This window comes from Aspergillus tanneri (genome assembly GCF_003426965.1).
Source record: "Aspergillus tanneri strain NIH1004 chromosome Unknown AapTan_7_pilon_pilon_pilon, whole genome shotgun sequence".
Lineage (NCBI taxonomy): Eukaryota > Fungi > Ascomycota > Eurotiomycetes > Eurotiales > Aspergillaceae > Aspergillus > Aspergillus tanneri.
The window spans coordinates 2316067-2330086 of NW_022984634.1; the positions used below are offsets into that span (position 1 = coordinate 2316067).

The 14020-nt window shown below is 48.6% G+C and overlaps 3 protein-coding genes across 3 annotated transcripts; all 3 read right to left on the reverse strand.

The window, feature by feature from the left end:
• Nucleotides 1-88: 88 nt before the first annotated feature.
• Nucleotides 89-4320, reverse strand: ATNIH1004_007349 (uncharacterized protein; the record flags this gene model as incomplete). The annotated part of the gene is made up of 8 exons (XM_033571974.1): nucleotides 89-845; nucleotides 911-1783; nucleotides 1973-1991; nucleotides 2756-3118; nucleotides 3188-3373; nucleotides 3442-3921; nucleotides 3982-4192; nucleotides 4255-4320. 8 exons carry the CDS (start codon nucleotides 4318-4320, stop codon nucleotides 89-91), a joined length of 2955 nt encoding a protein of 984 aa, XP_033425289.1.
• Nucleotides 4321-7610: 3290 nt separating this feature from the next.
• On the reverse strand, nucleotides 7611-7928 carry ATNIH1004_007350 (uncharacterized protein; the record flags this gene model as incomplete). Its single annotated transcript, XM_033571975.1, has 1 exon — nucleotides 7611-7928. The coding sequence occupies one exon, from the start codon at nucleotides 7926-7928 to the stop codon at nucleotides 7611-7613; it is 318 nt and encodes a 105-aa protein (XP_033425290.1).
• Nucleotides 7929-9635: 1707 nt separating this feature from the next.
• On the reverse strand, nucleotides 9636-13713 carry SMC1 (cohesin subunit SMC1; the record flags this gene model as incomplete). The annotated part of the gene is made up of 6 exons (XM_033571976.1): nucleotides 9636-9653; nucleotides 9717-10083; nucleotides 10146-10453; nucleotides 10513-13483; nucleotides 13536-13629; nucleotides 13683-13713. 6 exons carry the CDS (start codon nucleotides 13711-13713, stop codon nucleotides 9636-9638), a joined length of 3789 nt encoding a protein of 1262 aa, XP_033425291.1.
• Between the last annotated feature and the right edge of the window lie 307 nt (nucleotides 13714-14020).

Consider the following 14020-nt stretch of genomic DNA (forward strand, 5'->3'; position numbering starts at 1 on the left):
CCAATTGTACGGATGAAAATGATAGATGTATCGAACGTGGCTAAGCCTTGCGGAAGAGAGCATTTAGAACAAGACGGAGCTAAATTTGCTATTTTCTCTCGCGTACCGCCGAATCGCCCGTAGTATAAGGCTCTCGCATGCCGGTTGAAGCGGCCACGGAATCGAGGGGAGGTATCCTGTCAATACTAGTTTTGTCGATTTCGTTGTTCAGTGCAGCGCCTGAGGATTGATTAGAGACCTGCGCTCCCGATGCAGCGGCCTCATCAGATCCTACGAGTGTCGGGGTGTTTGTCCCTGCAGGCGATGACTGCCAGCGAGCCACATCTTTCTTCAACTCCTCCAGTTCTTTCTGAAAGCGTTTGCCAAAAACGTCAATATAATATGTCGCACCGTTATGGATGCTGAGGATAAACAGGCCGGTCAAAAAAATCCCACTGGCCCACTTGGACCATAACCACAGCGGACATGGAATCATGGTCAATAGGGCGTAAACATATTGAATCAACATGAAGGCAGGGGACTGCAATGATTCAGGAAGACTCAGGACGATTTTCCCGATCCAGGTCTTCGCATAGGACTTGCGAAGCCAAGTAAAACTGGTTGGGCGCCCGGCGGCAATCTTCTCGGCACGACGGACGGTGATAAAACAGTGATAAGTCAACTGCCATATCACGTACGGAATAGTGGCCCAGCCCATCATAGTAAGGAGAGAGAAATGATCTGGGGATTGAGGATCACTAAACTTGATGTCGTAAACCGCAGGGAACCTCTCCTTCAGTCTTCCAGCGGGGGTCAGATGAACGAGGCAATGTAAGGTCATAGGCGGCATGATGTGGATAAAAAGGCTGGGACTCGGGTAAGCCGACAATCAGACGTAATATTAAGAGTAGTAAGAGTATAGGGGCCCTACCTTACAACCTTGTCCATACTATGAAAGACCATGGAATTCCGCCACATGGCAATTGCAACAGCGTTATTGCCAAACACCAGACAAAATGTGCTTATGAAAAGCCTCGTGGAACGCGGAAAGACCCAGAGACTCAGCAAGCAAAGCAGGTTTACAAAATAGCATAGATCAGCCAAGAAATAGTGGTAGCCTTTCTTGTGGTACCGGTAAAATCGGATCGGCATGAAGTAAGCCAGCTGTGCACTGAACCAGATGTAGAAATATTCGGGATGAGCACCGATGATATAGCCACTGATAAAGATGTTGAGGACACCTGCAATGAATGATATCTTCTCGCGCAAGGTCACGGCTGCGTTTGCATTCCATTGTTTCCCCAAGCGCTCAACACCAACCTTCATCCGCCGACGATACTTGTCCAGGCGCTCGTCTGCCGTAGGAACCCGCTTTTTCCACTCGCCCACGACACGATCCTTCGCATGGAGTGAGGTATATTTCAGTTTCTCACGTTGTTTCTTCACTTTTTCCGTTTGTGAATTTATGGCTTGCTGGAACCTTTCCAACCGCTGCGACAGGGAAAAGTTGTCGAGCAAGTCAAAGACCGACAGGTGTTCCAACGACGGGAACGTCTCCCAGTCATCCTGATAAGAAAATGATGGGCTTCGCGACAGCCTCCCTGGTGAACCAGGTGGCGAGTAGTAGTGGTCTGCAGAATCTGTAAACTCGTCGTCATCGGAAATATCGTCACCTCGGGTCGGATGCAAGACAGGCGAGTCACCCGTCACCCGGTCGTCTGAGTAGGAACCACCACTTTCCATTATAAGTTTTTGCCGGAAAGCGAAGATGGTAGGACCGTCGCGGTGGAGCGCATATGATCGACTAAGGAACCGTCCAAACGTTAGCATCCCCATCGTAACTCTGGAAACTTTGATGATCGATTGAACGTCGGTTGGAAGTATAGATGAAGAAGGGTACGAAGCATGCAAGCAATAGGAGGGGACGTAGAAGAAATAAGTCGTAGGGGATTCCTAAACCGCGGCCGACTCAAGTTTTCAAGAACTGACTCACCAGGGAAGGAAAGCAATACCTAGACCGGTAGGTGTTATACAATACCACCTTCTACCGACTCCAACAATGACTAGCACTCTGCCTCGGGCAGTACTACTGGCTGAGATCTGAGGGAACTGTGGATGATGTTCTGGAGAGCCTTGGCGGAAGATATCACGTCACGCACACCAACAAATCAACTTAGCCAGTGTCCTTTCAACAAACCCGGCGCATGACTGAACCACTTCGGCAGGCTGGAAATAAAGATGCAGGGCCAACAAGTGGGAATGTTGAGGTTCTGCGTGTGCACGCGTTGCAGCTGGTGGTTGGTCAAGTGCAGACGGGTCGCGGGATCTGCAGCTAGTCGGGCCAATGGGGGTCCGCAGGCGAGGGAGGTGTCCCATGGCTTTAATTCTTCTACTGACGCAACCCTAATCCGATGTTTTGGGAGGTAGAGAATGGCAACGAGAATGGCGAGAATTAGAGAACGTACAATACAAAATTATTGCTCCCAACTAATATCAAATATCCCCAGATACGGAAATAAACAAGCAAGACACAAATACAATAACATTGCGCGTACAGTGATCCAGTCTGGCTATGTTATATGCACTTTTTATCCCTCAACTCAGTATCCTTGGAATGCCGATGGTTGGGGGTTGGGCGTGATTTGGTTCCAGAAACCAAATTGTGCGGTCTGTCCAGCAGGTTGATGGACCATTTGTTGGGTATAATACGTAGGTATAGACGAAGGCTGAAGAGGGAGGCCGTTTCTAGGAGGACAGAGCGTCCTAGAAGGCTCACTTGTTGTTGACCGGGGCGAAGCCATATTGGACGAGTACACCAGGCTGCCTTCCACGGAGCTTCTTCGACTGGCTGACGGGGTTGACCCTGGGGTTAAACAGTTATAAGGTTCCGGGCTTGAGGTCTCTTCGTAAATCTCCTGCGCCGATGGTAGGTGATCATTGTCCGAGATAACACCGTTGTTATTACTTGACCCTCCTATCAAGTAATGGGAGCCGCTAGGAGACATTTGCTGCTGGTGCTCTGTTATATGGGGTGCAACTCCTTCCACAGCAATCATAGGAACGGCCTGGTCGTGAGAACCTGAGATTAGGCTGGCTTCGGCCATATGGACCTGGGAGACATGTATCATTGTGTCTCCACCTATTATGAGGCGTTGGTTATCAGTCCTTCTTCTAGTGGCCACGCATGTTAAAACCAGGGGGAACATACTGATTTTGCCGTCCAAATATAATTCTTCCATGTCTCGAACATAATAGATCTCATCCAAGATCTGTAGTCGTTCTGGTGGAGAAATTGATCGTCGCACATCTTGACCAGCTTCTTTCAGCTTATCCGCTGTGATTGCATGGCTTTCCCTCAGTTCACATAGAATATATACAAGAAGTCGGATCCTCTCTGCACGGATATCATTAGCGTAAGAGTTCTCTGATACCAACATTGTCCCGGAATCCAGTGTTTCCTACCAGCTTTTACCAGATGGTCAGGCTCTCTGTGCGTCACCCCCGCAGGCCACCATTTAGGCTTGGTCAATTCAGGGTCCACGCGCTGAGGTGACCCTGCCACAGTTCTCCGTCCGTTGTACGGATGATTTACCTGCTTGCGAGGCTCAACCAGCTTGACGAAGGCCTTCGCAATTGCCCTACAATTGATCTGCTGGAAGTTTTCAAATGCCCTCTCGTAATAACGCTGAAGGAGATCTTTCTGTCCTACTCGGAGTGCCGTCCAATTGACTGCTGAGCCTGGTGAAGATGGATCTGAGCCTCGGCCCGCTCCCGACTCCATGCGCCTCGAATTCCGTCGTGGACGTTTGTTATGCAAGGATTGCCATTCACAAGGGATCAGCCCGGGTTGGTACCAGCCCGGATCGTGGTGCGGGCCAAAAGAGTTGGACAGGAAAGACGGTTGTTTCTCCGTGACATCGCCTTCCATGTGACCCACAGAACCTGTCGCAGAAGAGCATTAGATATCTTCTGGTATTCTCTTGTGATTATTGGCTCACTTACTTGGCTGCTGGATACTGTGCAGCCCTGATTGCCATCCCAAGCCTGCTGACTTCAGGAATTTTTCCTTGACATCCTGCGTAAAGATGGCCCTCTCATGGCTTGAGATGGAAGGCGAAGATTCAACCTGAAGCTCTCCATTGCGATTGATGTACAGCAATGTAAAATGAGGATAAGAGAAACTAAAGGCTGTCGACTGTGGGCATTGAAACTCCTATACACCATATCACATCCGTCAGTGATATGTCCAATTGCACGAGGAATGCTGGCTCATACCGTTGGCCTCGAACGGGCAGTCGCATCGTGGTATGATAGCATCTGATGTTGTCCTTCTTCCTTCATTACCGTAGGCTGAACTGTCGCATTGACACAATACCCCGTGCCTGTCATCCCTCGTGGACAATATTCCAGTTGGTCCACTTTGATTCTCTGACGGTTGCTAACGTCAAATGCGAGAGGTCGATATGTGAACGATCACACCAGTTCAATCAACTGAAGCTCTATACCCTCTCCTAGCCACTAAGGCTTTATAATTATGATTATCCGTTAAAACAAAGAGAGTCCCTGCTGTTCATGAGGCTCCAAGATCCTATCGATTCTGGGGTTTAAGAATACGTCAAAATGGGCAAACGACTGCTAATTATAATACACCGGTGAGGACTAAAAAATATCTCTATTTTCATGCGCAATCAAGAGGTAAAAAGTACGTTCTCCGAGATCCTGCCCAACGGGCTATGCTATTTGAATCCGAAGCAATTTGTGGCGGATATGGCTTCTAACCTAATGCAAGGAAAACAAATACATACGGGACTAAACAGCCTGCCAGACAGTTAAGATTCAATGACGATGTATTACCCTACTCTGTAGTTGTATATGTGTGAACCTTGATATCTCACCACCTTTTTTAAAAGCCAAAAAAAAAAAAAAAAAAAAGAAAAAAATCATTGGCATAATAATTTTCTCTTCTCTCCTTGGAGGCTATTTACATTAAAAGGTAGAAGGACTCAAACCTCACATATAAGGGCGAAATACAGGTCATACCACTCCCGCCAAGGGCCCTAGCTCATTTCAGGAACGAATTACATTTCTGTTTCTATAGGGGATGATCTACATAATAGTGGGCGGTGCCATGCATCTATCGGGAACAAAAAGCTACAACTGACATTAATGGATATGCCAATAAATTATTAAAAGCAATTACCATGATCTAGACCTTCCAGTGCTTCGGAAAATCAACTAGAGCCCAATCTTACTAGCAAAATCCCTGCCGCCGGTTCCATCAAATCCGTCCTAGGATAAAAATACTTTTGGCAAGTATTTCTACGCCTATGAAGTCATGCATATACTTAGACTTGATCGAGAGACCCACTGCTATTTAATAACAGCATTCTTACTTAACGCCATGCCAAACGCCTATGAAGTATGAAGTATGAAGTACGAAGTACGAAGTAGTACCTGGCAGCAAGCATTAACACTTTCAAATTCGCTCGATCTTGATGCCGAAAGTAGGTCTCAATACAGAGTAATACTGCTAGTTTCATGTTCCTACCATACAAGATATTTGGTGTTAGGGCATTAGAACGGTACTCTAAGTATCACATGATTTAGGAAACATTCGAATTTCAAGGTAAAGTTGAGCCTTTTCTAGCTTCCCCACGCGGCTGACTACAACACTGCTGATGGCAAATATCTTCAGCTGGTCACTAAGTTCCTGGCTGGGGTGCTTTGAGGAAGAAGGGGGGGGGAAAAAAAGAAATTAAAGAAAAGGATTTGAGTTATTCCAAGTAACCCGACTGTCAGGATTTGGTTTCTGCGAGTGAGATGTTCCCTCTTTCCGATCAGCACCTACGGATAGCACCGAGTCAGTGCGCACAATTTCGCAATGTCATACAGCTTTGACCGCTGATCAACATATCTAGGTGTCAGCAGGAGCACTGTTTCAATAAATAAAGTTCAGCCGTGACGAACGAGTCCAAGGCTGCGCTGTCTTTGGACGTATCGAGCAAAGCACACTGGACTCAATCGACTCTGCAATCTTCGACCTTTCGAATGATAAGATACATCGATCGACGTAATGGGGTTCAAACTGGCTGCATCCGTATTAGTCATTTATTTCTCCTACAGGTCGGCCTAGGCTGTACATACGGAGTACCAAACATGTCACTACGGGTAAAACATCCAGGAACTGCCATTGGCTTGCTACATGCCTTATGTGGCAGCTGGGCATAAGGAGCATGGAGAAGCAAACATTCCTCAGCACTCTAGCTGCCATTCAGCCATGGAAGGCTGTCGATATTGCTGTGCAGCAGAATTAGCCAGCGCCACATTAGACCCCGATGCAAATACCCACGGGGTTCTAAGCGAATGAGAGAAAAGAAGACTATGCTCCCTCGCGTCTATGCGGGGAAATGTGGGCTCATGCGCCTTCGCGACAGATTCGAGTTTCGGTTCTGCTCCATCCTTCCTGTTCCATTTGAGACGACGAGTGGAGTTACGAAGTACATGCATAATACGGCAAGAGCTTTACTATCAACCAAAGCAGCCACGTATCTCTCTGATTTATGCAGCAAGGTCTGACACCAGGAAACCCTGCATGATGGCTTGCAATCCTTGAGTCAGGGTGAAGTCCGTCAGCGCCGCTGAGAATGTGCCAAACACGCCTAAAAAAACCATGGTGTACGTCGGGCCTCTTTTCCGTAATACCCTAAGGAGCATCATCCATACCGAGTAAACTATAGTGGCCTAGAAACCAACTCGTTCCCCAAGGACGGCACGAACGTCCAAGCACCAGCGGAAATCGATGCATCAATTATTGCGGCCGTCCGCCGCTTGGTCTCCCTGGGCCGTGGATACATGAGAAATCTCGCGCAGATTAACTGAACCTTCCACATCGACCAATTGATCAACAAATTCCAAACTGTCGTTGTCTCACCCATCTAGCGATGAATGTCGCCGCCATGACGGGCAACGCTATGTGAAGGGCATTGTCACTGCAGTACTCCGTACAGCCGACTATTTTTGTCTCGCGGCGAACTATTGGTTTCGCACTTGCTGATTGATGCAAAATCTCCGCAGTCCTTTGGGTACTGTATTTCCTAACACGCCTTTTGAATGACACCCGGGTGAGGCTTGTAGGTGGAGAGTACGCGCAGTGGCAATGAATCTATGGCTGTTCCTCGAGACTCCTGAAACGGGATGTCGAGTGTTTTCCTATTACTCTATTACCTGGGTTAAGCTTAATTGCAAAGCCACATCTCCACTGATTTGCGCTGCTTACCGCTATGCCTTACGACGCCGATGTTTTGCCTTACGTGAATGGGAGGCTCACCATGCTCAGCAATCAATTCAGGCATCAATTCGCCTACGAGAGATGATATTCAAGTGGGCCACAAACGGAGGCTAGGCTGTATCCGTATTGCCATGCATGCCTACCCCATATGAGTGTTCTTCCATCGTCCACTCCAGTCTTGACAAATGAACTCTACTGAGTACTCTGTACTCCGTACGAGCTCATGATCACACCCCTAGAATCAGGCACTTCGATCTCAATTGCCCTCTTCTCACGCACAGAAATAATCTCGGCGGTCGTGATATTCTCCAATCGAACTGGCTTCCTTTTTTCCAGGTCACAATTATACGAACAACCATCTCAGGAAATCCTGATGGCATTCCTTCCATGGGCTATTAGTTTCTGCACTGTACCCGGTCCAAGGGATCTCGACGAAGGCAACTGGAAAAAGTACGCCTCCACGGGCCGACGCGTCACTGGGTCCAAGCTTGTATTCCTTCAAGTTGATGACAGCAATCAGAGCCAGGTCGTCGTTCACATATGCAGCCCTGGTGTCTTGGCCAGTGGAAGATGAAAGATTTGGACGATGTCGCCGCCACGGGGTATCGCCGCCGCCCTGACGTTTCCCTAATAGGAGTCTTGCTTCCAAAGATCGTGCCATTAGTCTCGACAAGCTGCCATGATGTGCAGCAGTAATTAGTCCTCTGGTGCATGTGTGTTCGCCAAATGCTTCGGATATTGAAATCTATGCCGTAAAGAGCCGTGCTGAAGGGTTGACAGCCGTGATGTTACCTGGTGGTACAAGGAGTTGGTCTCTCCGAGAATATGGTGGATATCGGTGGGCAGGCCTTCTTCTGCTAACATGTGGGAGACTCTGTACTGTCATTGTATGGTTCACTAGTGTCTTCTGCAGTGTTACTCCCAGCTCGGCGGCGCCACCAATATATCTGCAACGAAACTATGTCAATGCGTTTCCGGGACCACCCAAATCCGTCGTACGAGGAAAGAAACATCAGATCCACATATGCTTTTATTGGCGCAGTTACTGTTTTTATTAAGCCCCTTCTGCCAAGTGGCCGCTGGGTCCAAACTGGTGATCTGCGTATTAGGGGCAATTCGCATCCATCCCGCTCTCAACACCTTTCGCCCTAATCAACGGCTCATCGACATACTCTGCTCTGTCCAGTTTGCTGCCATTAAGATCCCCTGCACAGAGGCTTTGTATAGATCTAGCTCATTCACTAGCTCTCAGTGAGCCAGGTACTCCGCGGGCTTGACATAGTAGCCCCACTCTATCTAAGTGGAGCTGCATATGTGCTGAGCTATCTTCCCTAAGTTGATAACTTGAATAAGCCAAAGTAAAGAATGCTGTTCTAGGGGAGGAACCAGATATAGAATATTTTGAGTCCGTCCGATCACCAAGGAGTTGGTTAGAATATAGACTGTGGTGAATTTTATTCCTATATATTTCATCCATCGCTACAGCAATATATTAAACCACATGTCTTTCAAGACATATATCGCAGCATACCACTAGACAGACCCAAAGCACAAATCTAGAAACACGAAACACATACCGGCAAAATCCTCCAAGGAATAGAAAACAAGCAGCTGAAGCACCGGAGTGCCGGAATCATTCATCCACTCTATGAACATATATGACGGGATGTAGATGTGCAGTCCACAATGTGGAACTCGGTACAACTGGGCTAGGTGATCAGCCCACCACGGCCGCACGTATAAAGGCATGTTACAACACAAGCTACTGTATCTAGATTTTCATCACTCTTCAAACATTCTAAATTGAAGTAATCATATTGAATCGTCGCGTTGCCTACCCCTGCATTAAAACTTCTACGCACAAGACAAATGGAATACCCCGAGCAGTGCAGACCAAATCATTATATCGGTTCTCTCATGGGTTCGTCTCGTGTCTGCACTTGGGGGTCAGGCGCAGGTATTTCCCGGTGGGTAGGAAGAATACTCCATGAAGATCGAGATTGTTTGGTTTCTCGTCCCTCCTGTGGGGTTCACTATTTTGGAATAGATGGTTGGGTTTTGAGGGCTTGTGGTTTGTCTGTGGATGGATATGTATCAGGTAGGAAATGAACATTGTACTGTTAGTAGGGTATGAGCTCCCAATCTTCTGGGAATAAGGAAGGAAACGGTGGATCTACAGCTACAATGCTGGGATGCGCTTTGCAAGCAAGAATATAGTCCTACATGTGAGATGCATGGACAAAGCAAGTTCATTAGCCCCATGGGTCAAAAGCAAGCATTCCGTCAAATATCCATATCACAAGAGCTATTCTACATGTCACAGAAAGAAAATTCAGACTCGCTGAACAATAAGATAGCATTGAGCCATCTAGTTATATTTCCGAAGCTGCAAGGGAACAGACACATAAGTCAACGAGCGATCAACGATCTGGGACGGAAAAAGACTTACATCAAGTGTCAAGGACCGACTGCTGTTCTGGGCCTGATCACGGTAAATGCCCACCAAGGCCTCGCTGTTCTGGAAGAGCCCGGTCTTCAAGCTGATCACAATGAATTGCATACCTGGGGCGGCGTGGTCGTGGATATAGTTGGCAATCCGCGCAACGTTGGTGTTGTCCAAAGCCGCATCAACCTCGTCCAGTACGAAGAATGGCGACGGCTGGTATGAATGGATCGCGAACAACAGAGCCAAAGCCGCCATCGTCTTCTCACCTCCCGAGAGATGTTCCATATCTCGGAAGCGTTTAAGCGGAGGCATCGCGTGGTATTTGATACCATCGAGATACGGCTCGTCCGAGTCCTCAATATCCAAGTACCTGTAGGGATGATCCCGCATCAGTACACGAGTGATGGTCCACCGAGGAAAGAATAAACTTACGCTTGTCCACCCAACGGATAATTGGCACTCTTTGTCAATTCGCGGTAGATGGGACCGATTTGGTCCGAGATGTGAGAGAACGCCCTGTTGAAAAGGTCGGATCGCTGGCGCATCACCTCTTCAAAGTCTTCCTTGGTCTTTCGAGCATGCCTGCGTGATTCTTCGAAGTCCTTCTCTGTGCTGCGGAGCTTATTCTCGACACTCTCCAGGCGCTCCATTGCTCGTGTGTTTGGCGTCATTTTGTCGAGCTCGCTGCTGAGGGTTCGAACCTTGTCAAGCAATTCCTCTTCAAGCTTTTCGTCGGCCTCCTGATAACCACAATTGTTAGCGATAAACTTCCCTAACTCGGGGTGCATGGCTAACACACCTCCTTGAGAGTTTCTCCCAGAGAATCAAAGTCAACTTCGATCCCGTAGTCTTGCACACTGAAAGTATGATCATCGCCTCCTGCACCATCGTCATCAACGTCCATCGCATCGGGATCAGCTGCCTGAACAAGCTCATCAATGGGAAGTTGTTCAAGTGGATTCGAGTTGTCGGTCAATGGGATATCAATATCCTCCAACTTGCAACGTCGAAGAAGGGCATATCGGCTGGAAGAATTGCGCTGGATATCTGTTTCCAGACTGTTGATATTCTTCAGGATTCCTTCAACGTCTTTGCTGCGCTTCTGAAGCTCTCGACGATGCTGCGTGAGATTCTCCGCCGAGCGGGCATACGCTTCCTTTTGCTCCTCAAGGCGCTCCCGGAGAATATCAAGTTCGGCATTGAACTCATCAAGACGGTTTCGGATCTCGTCCTGTTCTGCTCGGAGCTCGGAGATCAGATTTTCATCGCGCTGGTGTTGCGCTTGGAGACTAGCGATTCGATCACTCGTGGCCTGGAGCCGCTGCTTTTCGAAGCTGAGCTGGTTTTCGATCCGACTCTTTTGTGTGGTAAACTCCAGTTTCTTTTGGGCGGCTTCTTCATGCAACGAGCCCTGTTGAATCTCATACTCGCGAATGTTGCTGTATCTAAGGCGTTTGCAGAATTTGCGGTAAATCTCATCCTCAACATTGCTGACGGTCTCCTGCGATGCTACGATGGTCTGGTCAAGCTCTTCCAAGGCCTCCTGTCTTTCAAAATATTTGGGCCTCAGCTCCTCGAGCTGACGCTTAACGAAGTCCAGTTCACTGCGCTTGCTCTCGAGGTTTCTTTCAAGAGCCTTAAGCTCCTCGCGGGCATAGGCGAGACGTTGCTCAAGTCCAACCAATTCACCCTGCAGAGTTTCTTCCTCAGTACCCCTGCGGTGACCCTTGGGGAGATTGGTGAGGTCCGCCATCAATTTGTCTTTGAGTTTGTATAGATTCTCCACTTCGGAGTCCTCCCAGCGCTTCGAGGTCTGCTGAGGTCCCTTGCCACCGGTCATCAGGCCACCCTTATGGATCACTGTTCCGTCAAGAGTGACAGCCTTCGCATCCACATGCTTCTCGTAGCAGAGATACTTAGCTGTCGCCAGATCATCGCAGACAATGGCATTGCCGCATGAGTAGCTAATGGCCCGTGCAACTGAGTCATCATAGTCCACCGTCTCAATTGCAGGGCGCATTCCGCGGTGCATGCCCTTCAAGTTGGAATTAAAAGCCTTCACTTGAATGGTTTCCAGAGGAATGAAGGTTGCCTGACCAGCTCTTTGATCACGCAGATGCTGAATGCACTCTTTGGCGGTTTTTTCGTTGTCAACAACAATAGCATCGAAATGTCGACCAAGAACAGTGCTAACTGCTTCAGCATATTTTTTTTGCTTCGGTTTACAGAGGTCGCTAACGCGGCCCTTCACGCCGGGAAAGATTCTTTTCAAGGTGGAAATCAGTTCCTTCGCTCTGAGTTCCTTTTCGGACTGCTTCTTGCCATTGTCAGCCTCGAGAAGCTTTTTCAGAACCACTTGGAGTTTCTCCTCAAATTCCGTTCTCATCTGCGAGACGCGTAGTCGCTCTGATGCGAGAGCATTGAGCTCCTTCTTCTTGCGATCAATGTCCTTAGATGTGCTTTTGACCGTGCCATTAATAGTCGACTTGCGTTCGGACAAAGACTGCGCGTCACTCTCTAGGGACTTCAGCTGCCACTCGGTGCTCTCAAACTTGGACTTGAGGCTATTACACGCCTCGGCTTCAGTTTTTCTCTGGCGCCTTAAGTTGTCAAGGTTCAATTGCTCCGACGACGATCGCTTGTTGACTTCTTCTTTCAGCCTGTTGTATTCTTGCTGATCGGCTTCGCTCAACTGGCCACCCTGCTTGCTTATGGTTTTCTGCCATTCGGCTTCCCACTGAGCTTGAGCTTTTTCGACAACCTTGAGGTCCTTTTCCAACTGCTTCGCATTGGATGACTGTGCCTCCTTCTCTTTGCCGATTTCGGCGATCCGAGAGGCGAATCGTTCTACCTTTTTCATGGTGATGTCGACTTTCTCGTCCACCGGGACGAGCGCGTTGGTCGCTTCTTCGATATCCTTTTCTTTCTTGGTGATGTTCTTCTCGGCCTTGGCGACATCTCGACCAACTCTAGCGTGCTCTTTCTTCGCTTCCTCGACATTCTTTTCGTATTTCTCAACGTTGCGGCGAAATTCCTTGAGTTCATCTTGATACTTGAGAATCTCTGCGCTAGATTCATCGATCGTGCGTTGGAAGTGGAAGAGTTTCCACAAGATGTGGGTGATGATGGCTTGGTCGCGCTCTTCCGCCTTCCGGGCATAGTTCTCAGCTTCGCGCTTCTGCTCCTGGTATTGCTTAATTTCCGAGTTAATACCTCTCCGACGGTTCAGCTGGATGGTCTGTTGTTCTGCAGCCTCCTCCGCCTCGGCTTTGAGGCGCTCATATTCGGCTTTATATTCAAGACTTCCAGATATCTGTTCAATCAGCCGCGTAAGGTCTTTCGGGGACTGCGAGGCGATTGCCTCAACATCGCCCTGAAAGACAAGGAAGTTGCGCGCCTTGATCAAGATATTTTCTGCCTCAAGTGCCTCGTTATATTGTTGCGCCGTCACGATGCGGCTGTTGATCCGGTATTCGCTGACACCCTGGCTGGTAATAGAGCGTCGCCATTGTTGCTCCTCTCCTGCATCGTCTTCGTAGACAGCCATCACCCAGGCTGTGCGCGGATCGTTCAAACCACTAGCATCCTCCTGTTCCACGTCATCGCCATTCTGTGCTTGGTGCTCCCCGTTTGGTTCTCCATCTATAGCATTACCATCGGCATCCACTCTCGATGTGCGCAGCACACGGCCGCGATAAACAAGGTCACGAAGGTTCATCGATCGCAAATGGGATGATTTGATTCCTAGAACGAAAGAGATTGCATCCATCCTATAATTCGTTAGCGCATACTTATCTACCGATGAGACACACAGAGACGTACGAATTAGATTTTCCAGATCCGTTGGGTCCGATGATTGAGGTGAAGTAGGCATCGCCAAAGAGAAGGACATGATGGCCCTTGTATGACTTAAAATCTAAGAGTGAAGCCAGTCAGCCAAGTTCAACCAGGGGTGCAGGTTCTGCCTACTAAACAGCTCGAGGCGGATGAGCTTCCCCATCTTACAATAGTTCAGCCGCTTCCTGGCGACGGCGACAGCAAGAACGGAAGGCCAGCGTTGTCAGGGTGAAGATGTTTGGAGGGGCCCGCGCGATAGTGAACTCGAGGTCGCGTCACCGCCGCCGATTGCGAAGACGCGCTCGGGTCACGTGGCCAGTCCCCTACCAAGTATGGTGGATTTGTATGTGCCTTGGAGGACTTGAGATGATACGGATGCCAGGGAATTCTACATTTTACATGGTGGATTTCGTATATGTACATGGGAATCTGCTGCAGAATATGGAAAGCAAGGCAAAAAAAATTCACGT